Below are 16979 nucleotides of genomic sequence, written 5' to 3' on the forward strand. Positions count from 1 at the left end.
ACGGTTGCTGCCAGACCTTCTGAGTTCCTCCAGCATTCTGTGTATTTGTCCCTCCTCGTTTCTGTTGCTTGATCAATTTGTGTTTTCATCCGAACCGTACCTGTGTTACTAGCAGTTCCTCCTTGTTCTATAGAACAGACACTGAGGCTGAGCTCGAGCTGGTGTGCAGCTTGGCCAAGGAGATGGGTGCGTTTGATGCTGTGAAATGTACTCACTGGGCTGAAGGAGGGCAAGGGGCTGTTGAGTTGGCCCGAGCTGTACAGAGAGCTTCTGAGCAAGACAGCAACTTCAAATACCTGTACCCTCTGGAGGTAAGAATTCACTTTGCTACTTCCTGTTGTCTGTGGGACAAAATCACCTTACTACGGAGTAACCTGATAGCAGTTTAATAAAAAGATACAAGTACTGGAAGAAGGGGAGCTTGCTATGTCCCTTGAGTCTGTTTCAACGTACAGTTAGAATTTGGTTGACCTGTATCTTAAGTCCGCAATCCTTCAAAATCTTGCTAACGATCTCGGTTTAGAAATTTCACTCACAACCCTCCAAGATTATCAGTTTTTTGGCTGGGAGTGGGGTGAAGAATTGACATTTCTATCTGTGTGAAAAGCGTTTCCTGACTGCCATTGAACTGTCCAATTTCTAACATCAAGTTTATGTCCCTCATTCTGGAGTTGCCTCCCACAGAAGCGGGTTCTCACCGTCAACTCCTTCTAATTGTCTTAAAACTATTAGTTAAGCCGCCTCTTCTAGGACCTACAAGCAAACTGTCCTCCTCATTTAAACCTCTCTTAGCATGACTTCTGCTTTGAGTCAGTTCTTAGCCTTGACTATTCCATTCCTGAAAGCCAGTTAATGAAGCATGGAAGAGAAGCCAATCTTTACACACAGCGCAATTAATTACATAGTTACATATTATAAGCATGCACCTCCTTAGCCTAAACAACTCCAGTTTCAACATGTGTCTGTTTGTTTATTTATTTATGTAAGTACATCCACTTCCTAGTTAGCAACCCAGTTAGTCAAATAACAGGAGTGGTAAGACACACAAACAGGAAAAGAAACCAAAGGCGTGCTAAATCGAAATGGGGATGGGGAGATAATGCTTCCCAGTCTCTTCGGTGCCCACCTATCCTCTGTGTTTGTTAGGTTTTCAATCAACCTGTTCAGAGGTTCTGTCACACACTGTTCTGGAACAGGTGGGACTTGAACCCAGGCCTCCTGGCTCAGTGATAGGGACACTGCCAGTGCCCCACAAGAGCCTTCTGTGTCTGTTTACATTTTTCTGTCAAAGGGCCTGGCTATCCTTCTGGCCCATCTGTGTCTGTTTGTACTGAATCTATAGATTCCTGGCAACTGTGTGTAATGATTATACAATTAATGTGCACATAAGCATTGAAAGGATATTGTTTATATCTTTGTATTTAGTTTCCCCCTGGATATAAGTTACAGGGAGTCTAGAGGTAGCTAGCTGATCTGCCCTGGGTGATGTTGAGCTTCCTCAGTGTGCACAGTATACTACCCATCCAGGCACGAGAAGCAATAAGATCATTTGAGAATGTGAAGAACAATAAAATTGTAGATGAATAATTGTATGTTCTAAATATACCAACATTTACGTCATAAAACCAGGCAGCCATATCCAAATGGAATGGCCCTAAAAGCAGGAAGGGAGTTTGAATAATTTCCTCCTTAGTCTTTAGTTCAGGTTTGGTCCTGGTTCAGAACTTTTCCAAACAGAAATGTGAGTGCCTGACCTGAGAATTACAGATGGTGGGGAGGCCTTGAGATTGTCAGGAGGTGGGCCAGTTATCACAGAGAACCCAGCTTCTTAATCCCATGGATCTTCCAGTCAAACTCAAAGATATCTGCCATTGATATACGATTGGCTGACTGGTAGAAGGCAGAGAGTGAGGGTAAAGGGATCTTTTTCAAGATGGCAGCTGGTGAGTAGTGGAGTTCCACAGTGGTCAGTGTTGGGACCACAACTATACGGGTTATACATTAACGATCTGGATGAACAAACTGAGGGCATTGTTGCTAAGTTTGCAGATGACACTAAGATAGGTGGCGGGGCAGGTAGAGATGAGGATGTGGGGAGGCTGCAGAAGGACTTGAACAGGGTAGGAGAGTGGGCAAAAGAAGTGATAGATGGAACACAATGTAGGAAAGTGTAAGGTTATGGTGTTATGCGGGAGGAATACTAGACTATTTTCTGAATGGGAGAAGGCTTTTGAAATCTGAAGCACAGTGATTTAGGAGTCCTAGTTCAGGATTCTCTTAAGGTTAACATGCAGGTTTAGTTGTCAGTTAGGGAAGCAATTGTAATGTTGATATTCATTTTGAGAGAGCTAGAATATAAGAGCAGGGATGTCCTGCTGAGGCTGTATAAAGCTCTGGTCAGACCACATGAAAATCTTGTGAACTGTTTTAGGCCCCATATCTAAGGAAGGATGGCCTTGGAGGGGGTCCAGAGGAGGTTTACAAGAATGATCCTGGGGTTGAAGGTCTTGTCATATGAAGAATGCTTGAGGACTCAGGATTTGTACTGGATGGAGTTTAGAAGGATGAGGCAGGAATCTGATTGAAACTCACAGAAAACTGAGGGGCCTAGATAGAGTGGACGTGGAAAAGATGTTTCCACTGGCAGAAAATATTAGGACTCGAGGGCACAGCCTTGGAGTGAAGGGATGACCCTTTAGAACTGAGATGAGGAGGAAATTCTTCAGGTGAATCAATGGGATTCATTGTCACAGAGGGCTGTGGAGGCTAAATCATTGAGCGTATGTAAGACAGATGGACAGGTTCTGAGGAAGGGTCACCAGACCCGAAACGTTAACTCTGTTTTTTCCTCCACAGATGGTACCAGAGCTGCTGAGCTTTTCCAGCAACTTTGTTTTTGTTCCTGATTTACAGCATCCACAGTTCTTTCGTTTTTTATTGGAGATAGACAAGTTCTTGATTAGTAAGGGGATCAAGGGTTACAGGGAAAAGGTAGGAGAGTGGGGTTGAGAAACATGTCACCTATGATTGAATGATAGAGTAGACTCAATGGGCCAAATGGCCTAATTTTCCTTCTGTATCTTACGGTCTTGACTGAGAAGAAGTGCTTGGGTTTTCTCTTTCCTCCAGGTTCCTCCAGCTGAGCATTGGTACTGGTGACTGACCTTCCGTCCCTGCTGTCAAATATTGTTATTGTCAAAATGGGGGGGTAGGAGTAAGATGTAAAGTCTTTGGGGACTTTTCCAGTTGGACAATGAAGGAGTAATGCATTCAGATCCTATGGAGAACCGGTGTATTTATTTCATAAAAAGTAGAGTTTGGCCTAACTGCTGGCTTGTTAAAATATCTGTTTATTGGGACCTTGGCAAAGTGGTTGTTGGATATGTTCAATGGTGTGCCTGTATTTTAAAATCTATGCCTATGACTGAAAGTGTATTTTGACTGTCCTCTGTTTGTTTCACATAGCTCCCCATTGTCGACAAAATTCGAACCATCGCCCAGAAAATTTACGGTGCTGCTGATGTGGAGCTGAGCCCTGAGGCACAGAACAAAGTGGAGCTTTACACCAAACAGGTAAGTATGCTGGTCCTTCAGGGTCAGCCACACTCGGAAAGTGGCAGGCTGCTCAGAAATATCCGCAAAAACTCTTCACAACCCAGGAAAGAGTCCCGAAGTTAATGAACCAGATGTGTGTGTGTGTGTGTGTGTGTGCGTGCGTGCGTGTGTGTGTGTGCACACATACAGATGGATGCATGTGTGTGCGCGCGTGCATGCATGCATGTGGGGCTGTGTGGGTGCGTGTGTGTTGGGTGGGTTGGGCTGTGAAGGTGTAGATGGGTATGTGCGTGTGTGTGTGTTGCGGTCACTCGACCTGGATCTATGGTAATGCATGCCAGTGAGCGAATGTGATTAAAAATGGTTCATGAAGAGGCATAATATTTTAATCCTGTGGTCCTGGAAAATGGTTTCTGCCACTTACCTGCCTTTGGTGGGATGAGTAGGGATGGTGGTGATGGTAGGGTCTGTGTTTACTTCAGCAGTGAGTGAGCGAGTGAAAGTGAACCCATCAGTGACTGGCCTTCTGTCCTTTTCACTCAGGGATTTGCTGACCTGCCCATCTGCATGGCCAAGACTCACCTGTCCTTATCCCACATGCCAGAGAAGAAGGGAGCACCCACAGGATTTGTTCTGCCAATCCGGGATATCCGGGCAAGTGTTGGTGCAGGATTTCTCTACCCGCTGGTGGGCACGGTGAGTACAGGACAGTTTTCAAAGGTTACTTAGACATGACATTTATCCCCTGAAATTTAAAAGGGGAATGGGTGATATGTTCAAGATGTTGGGAATGTTAAAGGCATTATGGAAACATAGAAAATAGGAGCAGAAGTAGGCCATTCAGCCCTTCAAGCCTGTTCCCCCAATCATTATGATTATGATTGTTCTACCTGTTCAGTAGCTAGTTCCCACCTTTCACCGAGATCCTTTGATTTCCTTTAGCCCTAGGTGCTGTATCCAACTTGAAATGATTCAATATTTTGGCCTTGACTGCTTTCTGTGGTAGCAAATTCCATAGGTTCACTGCTGTCTGGGTAAAGGCATTTCTCTTCTTCTCTGTTCTGAATGGTTTACCCTGCATCTTTAGACTGTGACCTCCGGTTCTGGGCTCCCCTACCATTTGAGAATATCCTTCTTGTATCTAACCTGTCTAATCCTGTTTAGAATTTTATAGGTTACCTCATTCTTCTGAACTCCAGTGAATACAATTCTAACCAATTCAACCTCTCCTCATAAGTCAGTTCTACGATCCCAGCAATCAGTCTGGTAAACCTTCTTCAGTAGCCAGAACATCCTTCATCAGATAAGGAGATCAAAACTGCACATGATATTCCAGGTGTGGTCTCACCTAGACCCTGTATAACTGCAGCAAGACATTCCTGCTCCTGTACTCAAATCCTCTCGCTATGAAGGCTAACGTCCCATTTGTATCCTTGACCATCTGCTGTACCTGCATGGTTACCTTCAGTGGCAGGTGTACAAGGACGCTGAGGTCTTGTTGCACATTTCCCCATTTTCACTTTATAGCCTTTCAGACAAAAACCTGCCTTCCTGTTTTTGTTGCCAAAGTGGATAACCTCACATTTATCCACGTTGTACTGTATCTGCCATGTATTTTCCCACTCAGCCTGTCCAAATCACACTGCAACATCTCCATATCCTCTTCACAACACACCCTCCCACCTAGCTTCATGTCATCTGCAAATTTGGAGATGTTGCATTGCGTTCCCTCATGTAAATCATTAATTGATGTTGTGAATAGCTGCGGTACCCCACTAGTCACTGCCTAACATTTGGGGGAAAAAAACTGGTTAATCCCTGCTCTGTTTCCTGTCTGTCGACCAGTTTTCTGTCCATCTCAATACACTACTCCCAATCCTATGTGCTTTATTTTCTTTATTCATTCATGGGCTGAGGCGTCGCTGACAAGGCAGCATTTATTGCCCATCCCTAATTGCCCAGAGAGCAGTTCAGAGTCACCCACATTGCTGTGGGTCTGGAGTCACATGTAGGCCAGACCAGGTAAGGATGGCAGTTTCCTTCCCTGAAGGACATTAGTGAACCAGGTGGGTTTTTCCCGACAATCGAAAATGGATTCATGGTCATCATTAGATTCTTAATGCCAGATTCTTTTTTTTTTAATTGAATTCAGATTCCACCATCTGCCACGGCAGAATTGAAGTGTGGTCCCCAGAACATTATCTGGGTCTCTGGATTAACAGTCCAGCGATAATACCACTAGGCCATCGCCTCCCTTAATTTCATACGCTAATCTCTTATGTGGAAAGCCTTGCCAAAAGCCTACTGAAAGTCCAAATAAATCACGTCTGCTGGCCTCCCTGATCAGCTCTACTAGTTACATTCTCGAAGAATTCCAGTAGATTTGTCGAGTATGACTTCCTTTTCATGAATTCATACTAACTCTGTCTTATACTGCTGCTGCTTTCCAAGTTTTCTTCCTTACAAAGGTGTTACATTAGCTACCCTCTAGTCTGTAGGAACTGTTCCAGGGTTTAAAGAATCTCAGAAAGTGATCACCTATGCATCCACTCTTTCTAGGGCTGCTTCCTTAAGTACATAGGATAGGTTCAGTAAAGGAGAACTATTTGTCTGGCATAGGGAGTGTGGAACAGTGTGGGGAGCCTTAAAAATTGAGCCATGCTTTTCAGGAAATCGTTTCTCCACAGAAAGGGAACTGGACAACAGGAAGTTGTTCCACAAAAGCCTGAAGATGCTGGGGCACAATGGAGACTATAGCTCTTTTAGGGTGTGGATATTAAAGGTAGATTCAGAGCAACCTTAACCTATAGGAACAGCAGTGTTGTAACAGGACAGATTGACTCTCTTTTTGCAATGAACATAGTGGAATTTGATTTGAGGGGATGTTCCTTTCATCCACCAATTACAACACAGAGAGATAGGAGAGCAGTGCTCAAGTAGAAATTATTGTCTCAGTTTCTGTTTTGGAGTTCCAAAGGTCCGCAACTCTTTGAGTTTTAAAAAAAGAAGTCTTGTCATCTCAGATCTAAGTGGCATTCCCCCTTAAATGGTGTGTCTGGTTGTAGACTCCCCAACACAAAGGAACATCTTAGCTGCATCCAGCTTGTCTGTCCCTTGAAGTATTTTGTAGGTTTCAATAAAATCATCTCATTCTATGAAACTCTCGTGAATACAGGCCCAGTTTGTCCAATCTTTCTCCATAGGATAGTCATGGCATCCCAGTAGCAAGTCTGGTGAACCTCCATTGCACTCCCTCAATGGCAATAATATCTTTCCTGAGATAAGGAGACCAAAACTGCACACAGTGCTCCAAGTGTGGTCTGACCAAGCTCCTGTACAATTAGAGCAAGACTTCACTACTTCTGCACACTTATCCCGTTGCAATAAAGTTTTAACATTCCATTAGCCTTCCTAACATCTTGCTGCAGCTACATACTGTCCTTCAGTGACTGGTCCTTTTGTCCATCTACACTGTCCAGCCTGGGATGTGTGCTGTCTTTCAGAACCATGCTCTAAGCCCCAGTTGCTTGTCCGTTTGCTTTTTGAGGTTTTCCTCCTCGCACTGGTGGTACCATTGGGCATCACTGACTCTGACAGAGTCACTGGGCTCCTGCATCTGACTCTGTACATTTCAGTGGGTGGTTGCAAATTTGGGCTAGTCCAGCATAACCTACACCTGGGCATTGGGGAGTGGGTAGAATGATGGATTGAGAGCCACTCCTAAAAGCTTATGTTTAGGTGTTTCATAAATGCAATGTGTTGCATTTTTATTTTTACCTGAAATCAACAGCTGTCTAGAATAGGCTGACGGAAACCATCTGGGAGCTGACATTGAGAGTTGTACACAGAAAGTAAACCTGTTAATTGGTGTAGCGCCATACAGTCCCCTGGCACGGAGAGAGGCTGGGCGTGGAAAGAGCTACAATTAAATGGCATGAAACAGGAGATTAAGTTACAACGTCAATGTTGCAATGTGCAAGATTACTCTGAATGGAAGCTCCTGTTTCACTGAGACAGACAGGTAGTGGCTGCAGCAGAGATGCTGAAAGGTTTGTTAATTCCATTGCTCAGGGTGACTGACTGACCATTGTTGAAGCTCAGGGAAGCGAGGAAGCCAGCTGCCTGCATGGTGATGTGTTCCACACAAAACACTGAGAGCCTAGGTGTCTTTTACCTGTGGTCAATCTGCAAAGTCACACTCTCTGCTCAACAGTTGAGGTATAGCTTAAACTTGGATGTATCTATTCAGCATGAGACTCCCTGTTCATCTCAGCCTGAAGCCAATGCAACCAGATCTGCTGTTCCAAACTGCCTTTGTACCTCATAATTTTTCATCAGACAAGGACAAAGCTAATTGTGTAATAGACTCCTTGTTGTAACAGATGTGTGTATTAAACAGCGAGTGTTGTTCAATGTCTTGATCAACACCACTTCCTCACACACACATACCTCACCCCCACCCTCTCCTAGGTAACCAAACGTATGGGATACCTAACTGAAGTGCTGATTCCACAGCTGAGGCTGATGTTACAAGGTGTGGGGTCTACGCTGGATTTTTGTTCCTGTGTTGTTTTTTGTTACACTGAGGAGAGACCTGTACTTGCTTCGGGGAGATGGTGGTTTAATCATAATGTCACTGGATTGGTAAACCAGAGGCTCACATTCATACCCTGGTTCAAATCTCACCATGGTAGCTGTGGAATTTAAATTCAGTTAATAAATCCAAAAGTGATTTAATGGTGAGCATTACAAACACTATTAGTTGTTGTTAAAAGCCCATCTGATTCACTGAAGTCCTTTTGTGAAGGAAATCTGCTGTCCTTACCCTACGCCACCCACAACGGTGTGATTAATTCTCATTTGCCCTCTGAGATGGTCCTAGCAACCTGGTCTGTTGTAACTAACTGTTCAAACATATCAGGAAAGGAATGAAACCACATGGATTGGGAAGGAAGAGAAGCAGGGTGACAGATTAAAATGTTTGCCTTTGTTAGCTGTCCTGAGTGATTCCATGGCTAATGAATGGGTAGGAGGAAACACTGTCGTGCTGGTCATCAAACCACGCAGCCTTTCTATTTACTCTTTCATTGGATATGTGTGTCCATTTGTTGTCTGTCTCTAATTGCCCCTGAACTGAGGTCATTTCAGAGTCAGCCACATTGCTGTGGGTCTGGAGCACATATAGACCAGGTGAGGAGACCTTCCCTACAGGACATTAATGAACCATGTGGGTTTTTAATGACAATCATTGTTATGGTCAATAAGTTTATTATTTTTTCATTGAAGTTTAATTGGTGTGTCCCCAAAACATTAGCCTGTGTTTCTGGATGACCAGTCTAGCAGCATTACCACTGTACCAGAATCTTCCCCATCACAATCCACTGGGATTTTCATGTATTTGTATTTCATGATGTACTAAACCAGTCTCTGTCTCTGTGTGTGTGTGTGTGTGTGTGTGTGTGTGTGTGTGTGTGTGTGTGTGTGTGTGTGATACAGATGAGCACCATGCCAGGATTGCCAACCCGCCCCTGCTTTTATGACATTGATTTGGACCCAGAAACGGAAGAAGTGAATGGACTCTTCTAACCGCTAAAACCAAAATCGCAGGTAAGTGTTAACATCATGAAAACCCCCCACCTTCCCTTCCAGAGAGAGACTTGGGGTCCACACAGCCAGAACTGCAGCAGACTGCAAGGCTTCCAGGGGTGTCAATGAGAGTTTCTTTATACTGTGGGAGTGAGCTGCAGCAGAATCTAGGATGAACCTTTTTTTTTAAAAATGTGGTTCAAAAGCTTTTCAATTCGGTTCAGAGGAAATCTGACCGGGATTAAAAATGTGTGTAGTCTGTGCGAGAAAAGGAGATTGTTCAGAACAGCTAAGAGACTGCATTTCTTCAGTTTGTGAAAACCTGCAGACCGGGAGATTTTTGGTTAGAAATCTGAATTGAGTCATTTGGCCTACAGAGGCCATTTGGCCCATCGAGTCTACACCAACCGTCTGAACAGCATCTTACCCAGACCCACCCTATCCCCCGTAACCCCACATTTCATGGAACATAGAACATTACAGTGCAGTACAGGCCCTTAGGCCCTCAATGTTGCGCCGACCTGTGAAACCAATCTGAAGCCCATCTAACCTAAACTATTCCATTATCATCCAGTGACCACTTAAATGCCCTCAAAGTTGGCGAGTCTACTACTTTTGCAGGCAGGGCATTCCACGCCCTTACTACTCTCTGAGTAAAGAACCTACCTCTGACATCTGTCCTATATCTATCACCCCTCAATTTAAAGCTATTAAATTTCCCACGGCTAATCCCACTAGCCTGCGCATCCCTGAACACTACAGGCATTTAGCATGGCCAATCTACCTAACCTGCACATCTTTGGACTGTGGGAGGAAACCGGAGCATCCGGAGGAAACCCATGCAGACACAAGGAGAATGTGTAAACTCCATACAGACAATCACCAGAGGCTGGAATTGAACCCAGGTCTCTGGCGCTGTGAGGCAACAGTGCTAACCACTGAGCCACCGTGCCGCCTTGACCTGCATTGCTTATTCAAAGCTAAGAAAGTCCATGCTCTCAGTTGTGAGTGTATTCAGGGGAAAGGCTTCACCAGACAGGAACTGAGAAGAAGCATAGAGTCATAGAGTTGTACAGCACAGAAACAGATCCTTTGATCCAACTTGTCCACAATGACCAGATATCCTAAATTAATCCAGTCCCAATTACCAACATTGGACCCGTATCCCACTAAACCCTTCCTATTCATATACCCATCCAGATACCTTTTAAATGCTGTAATTGTACCAGCCTCCACCACTTCCTCTGGCAGCTCATTCCATACACGCACCACCCTCTGTGTGAAAAAGTTGCCCCTCAGATCCCTTTTAAATCTTTCCCCTCTCACCTTAAACCTGTGCCCTCTAGTTTTGGACTCCCCCACCCTGGGGAAAAAGATGTGACTATTCACCCTATCCACGCCTCTCATGATTTTATAAACCTCAATAAGGTCACCCCTCAGCCTTTGACACTCCAGGGAATCTGGCAGTTAAACAGTTAAGTGAAATTTACAGATTGGACAAGGAGGAACATTTCTCTGGATTTTGATTCACAGTTACATGATGGTGTTAGGGAGTAAATAGGTTTTTGTTTTGCTGTGTTTTGCAATTTTTCAAACTGGGTTATTTTTAAAAAGCTTGTTTTTTTTTCCCTGTTACTCACGTTGCAAAATAAACTTCTCCCGTTTTAAAAATTAGCAGAAAAAAAGCGATCTTTCGAGCTAGATTTTATTCTGGTATTTGACTTATCTAGTGGTACATCAGTTGAGGTTAGAAAAGGAACCTAAAGAATCTTCAGTTCCCCTGTCGTGGGACCTCAGCAATTCTTCATTGTGACCAGAGAATATCAGCAGCAACGCTCCAAATGTCTGATTCTGGCAACACTTGCGGAAACATTGAGGCCAAATAATAGAGTTATTGTCGTATTTATCTGCTTGAGGCTGGGCCCTCTGCTCATTTACCCACTCGCTGTGTTTTCCTCTTCAGTTGCCCATTGGAGCTTTCCTTTTTTCAACTTCACTGAGTAATGTGACTAAGGGGAGAGAATACATGAGGTAGATTCCCATTGCCTTCTTCATGTAAGCTTAAAGGAAATACATTTCACATCCCAAAGGATCCTCCAATCTGTCCCCCACTAGCTCGAGCTGTTCCTATATTTGCTGGTTCTGCCGTTAACCAATGGTATGTAACAGTGGGCTTGGCACTGTTACCTGTCCCTGGGGCGACTCTCAAACAGACAAGCTGACCACCCCCTCTGTGTACTGAAATGACCTTCACACCCCAGAAAAGGCCAAATAATTTTAATTCCCACCCTGAATTTCCAGATTCCGTGAGCTGGAATGACAACCATGTACCTTTCTTGTTTCTGGGTTTTGTTTTGGGGATGTGGGCATTGCTGGCATTCCTTGCCAATCTCTAATTGCCCCTAATTAAGATGGTGGTGACCCTTCGTCTTGAACCACTGGCAGTAAGTTTGGTTCAAATACAGTGGTTTGCTTGGTTCCCTAGAGGGTAATTAAGAATGGACACATGAAGGGCTGAGGCCCAGGCGAGATGACATACAGGAATGACCCGTTTGGATTTTACAAAAATCCAACAGCTTCACGGTCACTTTTGGTTATGACTGAGATCAGATTTTAATTTCCATCTTGAATAAAATGGAATTGGGGTTGGGCCTGCCATGGTGGATTTCTCATTCAGAAGATGAGGAAATGTCTCTGAATCACCGGAAGTAGCAACTTGGCAGTCTTCTGCTTTCTGCTTCATCCCCCTCAGAGGGACTTGTACCCTGCATTGGGCGATTTGAAAACATTGAGGCACCTTCTCCCTACTTGGTATTCTCCTCCACTCCCTCGTTAGGCCCTGCTTCTTCAGGCAACAGCATGTACATGGGGTGGTTACAAGGCATTTAGCACGCTTGCTTTCATTGCATTGAGTGCAGGAGTTGGGAACCTCGTGTTGGGGTGGTACTGGACGTTGGGAGGATTAGATAGGGTGGACAGTGGGAGCCTTTTTCCTCGGATGGTGATGGCTAGCACGAGGGGACGTAGCTTTAAATTGAGGGGTGATAGATATAGGACAGATGTCAGAGGTAGGTTCTTTACTCAGAGAGTAGTAAGGGCGTGGAATGGCCTGCCTGCAACAGTAGTAGACTCGCCAACTTTGACGGCATTTAAATGGTCATTGGATAAACATATGGATGATAATGGAATAGTGTAGGTTAGATGGGCTTCAGATTGGTTTCACAGGTCGGCGCAACATCGAGGGCCGAAGGGCCTGTACTGCGCTGTAATGTTCTATGTTCTATATTGTGTGCAGTTCTGGTCAACCTACTATAGGAAAGATATTATTTAACTGGAGACGGTTTGGAAGAGATTTATCAGGATTTTGCCGGGAATGGAGGGCTTGGGTTATAAGGAGAGGCTGGATAAGCTGGGGCTGTTTTCACTGGAGCCGAGGAGGTTGAGGGGTGACCTTTATTGAGGTTTATAAAATCATGAGAAGTCTAGATAAGGTGAATGGTGGGTGTTTTTTCCCCAGAGTGGGGGATTTCAAGACTAGGGGATATGTATTTAGAGTGAGAGTAGAAAGATTTAACAATGACATGAGGGGCAACTTTTTTTTATACAGAGTGCCGTACATGTATGGAACGAACTGCCAGAGGAAATGGTGGATGCAAGTACATTTACAATGTATAAAAGATGTTTGGATAAGATCATGAATCAGAAACGTTTGGAGGGATATGGGCCAAGTGTGGGCAGGTGGGACTAGTTTAGCTTGGGATGAGTTTGGCATGGACTGGTTGGACCAAAGGGTCTGTTTCTATGCTGTATGACTCTGTGGCTGTTTTCAGGCAGTGGACAGGTGCAGATTGCTGAGAAGGCATCATTTGACTGACTTTTTTTTCTTGTTATGATTCCTCATTGAAACAGTGCAGCTGAGTGAGAAGTTAAATTTGTAGGTGCTCCCCTATCCAACATCTTATGGTCTTATCCTAATACCTTGCGCTAGTCCAACCAAGCCCCTTCCTGTTGTCTGAAAAGGAATCGGTGTCTGCAGAAGGCAAGGGTAGCACCATGAAGTTTATCAAGTCTAGTAAACAAGACAGTATAGAGTCAAGTGTTTTGAAGATTACAGAGTCATTTTTCTGATGAATTTTTCTTTTATTCACTTGGGATGAGGGCGTCGCTGGCTATGCCAGCATTTATTGCCCATCCCTAGTTGCCCAGAGGGCAGTTAAGAGTCACCCACATTGCCGTGGGTCTGGAGTCACATGTAGGTCAGACCAGGTAAGGATGGCAGTTTCCTTCCCTAAAGGGCATTAGTGAACCAGATGGGTTTTTCTAACAATCGACACTGGATTCACAGTCATCATTAGATTCTTAATTCCAGATTCTTTTTTGAATTCAAATTCCACTGTCTGCCATGGCAGGATTTGAACCCAGGTCCCTAAAACATTAGCTGAGTTTCCGGATTAATAGTCTAGCGACAAAACCACTAGGACATTGCCTACCCTATGAGCTCATTTGAGGAGTTGTCAGAATGGGGTGATTGATAGGTTTGATGTTTTAAAATCATGAGATTGGCGACATGACGAGGCCGTTTGGTTCATTATGCCTGAACTAGCTGTTTGATAAGAAGCCACTTTCATTCCAAATCCATTCCAAACCAAGATAAATATTGAACATTGCGATAAGGGTCAGATTAGCTTAGTTAGTCACTGTTCTGCCTCTGTCTAAAAATTGTAGATTCAAGCCCCATTCCAGGATGTGCGCATGCCATTTCTGTATAGTATTGAGGGAGCCCTGCACTGTCAGAGGTACTGTCTTTCAGCTGAGATGATAACTCATGCCCAATGTTATCTGCCCAGTGAGCTACATGCTTTAAGAGTCAGTGTCACTATTGGCATTTATTCCTAAACAACATCACCAGAAACTTGGAGACGATGTGAGCACTGATTTATGAAGGGCTCTGGGACTCGGATGTCTGGAATGGTACAGAATGAGAATGTTTAGTCCCATCGTGCCTGTGCTGTCATTGGTGGAGCCAGCCCATTGTTCCCACTCACCTGCCCTTTCCCTGTAGCCCTGTGAATGTTATCGGTTTGAGATTTGTCCAGTTCTCTTTTTAAAATTTGTAGGTCTCCTAAATCTGTATCCAGGCAATAATTCCTGATCATCGTGAGCCTTGTTTGTATTACATCTCCTTGTGTCACATCTGCATTTTTTTGCCAGTGAGTTAAATCTGCATCCCCTGGTTATCTGACCTTCTGAGACTGGCAACATTTTTTCTTTCTTTACTGTAACCAAGACGCCTCCGAATTCTAAACACCTCTGTTCAAGTTCTGATGAGTAGTCACTGAACTCAAAGTGTTAACGCGGCTTTCTCCCCACAAATGAGTTTCTCCAGCACTTTCTGTTCTTGTTTCAGATCTTCAGCATTTGCAGTTTTTGTTTTATTTTACCTCTAATCATGTCTTAGTGCACAGGAAGTTAACAGGAGGAGAATGAGTGTAAATGCAAGTCATTTCACTATTTAAAGTATAATCTCTTCATAATATGAAATATTGAAAATCCAAAGTTGGGATACTCTTGATACTGAGCTGTTGCTGTGGTTCGTAATTTTCACATTTTTTCTTTACCTTACAGTATGCAAAAGGTTGAAGTTCTCCAAAGATGCACCAGAGGCCAAGCGATTTATTCGACTGAGGTCCAAGGTGTGGTTTGAACCACATATCAAACCCGATTGTGCCTTACCATATTGTGCCTGATCAACGGTGTGCAAGTAAAGTCCGTAACAGAAATTCTAAATCTCACACTGACAATCAACGCATTCTGGGTAAAATTCATTGCTGTCATAACTTCTCAAACTCTAAATAAATAATGTGATAGCATTCCCCAGCCCATGTTGGTTTCAGTGTTTCCACACACGCAGACACAGACACACACATTTCCCCCAACTTCTACGTGTTATGTCTTTTTACCAGGGGTAAGCCATGGGGTACAGGTCTCTGGCACAGAGTCTGTCCCTGTTGCTCAGAAGGGAAGGGGGGAGAGGAGGAGAGCATCAGTCATTGGGGACTCCATAGTTAGGGGGACAGAGAGGAGATTCTGTGGGAACGAGAGAGACTCGCGGTTGGTGTGTTGCTTCCCAGGTGCCAGGGTCCGTGATGTCTCGGATCGTGTTTTCGGGATCCTTAAGGGGGAGGGGGAGCAGCCCCAAGTCGTGGTCCACATAGGCACCAACGACATAGGTAGGAAAAGGGATGGGGACGTAAGGCAGAAATTCAAGGAGCTAGGGTGGAAGCTTAGAGCTAGAACAAACAGAGTTGTTATCTCTGGTTTGTTACCCGTGCCACGTGCTAGCGAGGCGAGGAATAGGGAGAGAGAGCAGTTGAACACGTGGCTACAGGGATGGTGCAGGAGGGAGGGATTCAGATACCTGGATAATTGGGGCTCATTCTGGGGTAGGTGGGACCTCTACAAACGGGATGGTCTACACCTGAACCAGAGGGGTACCAATATCCTGGGGGGGAAATTTGCTAATGCTCTTCAGGAGGGTTTAAACTAATTCAACATGGGGGGTGGGAACCTGAATTGTAGCTCCAGTGTACAGGAGGTTGAGAGTAGTGAGGTCATAAATAAGGTTTCAAGGTCGCAGGAGTGTACCGGCAGGCAGGAAGGTGGTTTGAAGTGTGTCTACTTCAATGCCAGGAGCATCCGGAATAAGGTGGGTGAACTTGCAGCATGGGTTGGTACCTGGGACTTCGATGTTGTGGCCATTTCGGAGACATGGATAGAGCAGGGACAGGAATGGTTGTTGCAGGTTGCGGGGTTTAGATGTTTCAGTAAGATCAGGGAAGGTGGTAAAAGAGGGGGAGGTGTGGCATTGTTAGTCAAGGACAGTATTATGGTGGCAGAAAGGATGTTTGATGACAACTCATCTACTGAGGTAGTATGGGCTGAGGTTAGAACCAGGAAAGGAGAGGTCACCCTGTTGGGAGTTTTCTATAGGCCTCCGAAAGTTCCAGAGATGTAGAGGAAAAGATTGCAAAGATGATTCTGGATAGGAGCGAAAGTAACAGGGTAGTTGTTATGGGGGACTTTAACTTTCCAAATATTGACTGGAAACGCTATAGTTCGAGTACTTCAGATGGGTCAGTTTTTGTCCAGTGTGTGCAGGAGGGTTTCCTGACACAGTATGCAGATAGGCCAACAAGAGGCGAGGCCACATTGGATTTGGTACTGGGTAATGAACCAGGCCAGGTGTTAGATTTGGAGGTAGGTAGCTGGGGGAAAGGCAATTATGAGGCAATGAGGCAAGATTTAGGATGCATAGGATGGAGAAGGAAACTGCAGGGGCTGGGCACAATTGAAATGTGGAGCTTGTTCAAGGAATAGCTACTGCGTGTCCTTGAGAAGTATGTACCTGTCAGGCAGGGAGGAAGTGGTCGAGCGAGGGAACTGTGGTTTACTAAAGAAGTTGAATCTCTTGTCAAGAGGAAGAAGGAGGCTTATGTAGAGATGAGGCGTGAAGGCTCAGTTAGGGCACTTGAGAGTTACAAGTTAGCCAGGAAGGACCTAAAGAGAGAGCTAAGAAGAGCCAGGAGGGGACATGAGAAGTCTTTAGCAGGTAGGATCAAGGAAAACCCTAAAGCTTTCTATAGGTATGTCAGGAATAAAAGAATGACTAGAGTAAGATTGGGGCCGGTCAAGGACAGTAGTGGGAAGTTGTGCGTGGAGTCCGAAGAGATAGGAGAGGTGCTAAATGAATATTTTTCGTCAGTATTCACACAGGAAAAAGACAATGTAGTTGAGGAGAATACTGAGATACAGTCTATTAGACTAGACGGGATTGAGGT

General features: G+C 44.6%; 1 protein-coding gene across 1 annotated transcript in view; it reads left to right on the plus strand.

The window, feature by feature from the left end:
• Window positions 1-15018, plus strand: part of mthfd1b (methylenetetrahydrofolate dehydrogenase (NADP+ dependent) 1b) — an 82592-nt gene extending 67574 nt beyond the window's left edge. Inside the window, exons 25-29 of the mRNA XM_048600009.1 lie at window positions 134-311; window positions 3466-3573; window positions 4099-4251; window positions 9052-9162; window positions 14767-15018. Of these exons, the coding sequence (XP_048455966.1) occupies window positions 134-311; window positions 3466-3573; window positions 4099-4251; window positions 9052-9141 (529 nt within the window). The 3' untranslated portion in view covers window positions 9142-9162; window positions 14767-15018. The remainder of the gene's footprint in view (window positions 1-133; window positions 312-3465; window positions 3574-4098; window positions 4252-9051; window positions 9163-14766) is intronic.
• The last annotated feature ends 1961 nt before the right edge of the window (window positions 15019-16979 follow it).

This window comes from Rhincodon typus, chromosome 8 (genome assembly GCF_021869965.1).
Source record: "Rhincodon typus isolate 14 chromosome 8, sRhiTyp1.1, whole genome shotgun sequence".
NCBI lineage: Eukaryota > Metazoa > Chordata > Chondrichthyes > Orectolobiformes > Rhincodontidae > Rhincodon > Rhincodon typus.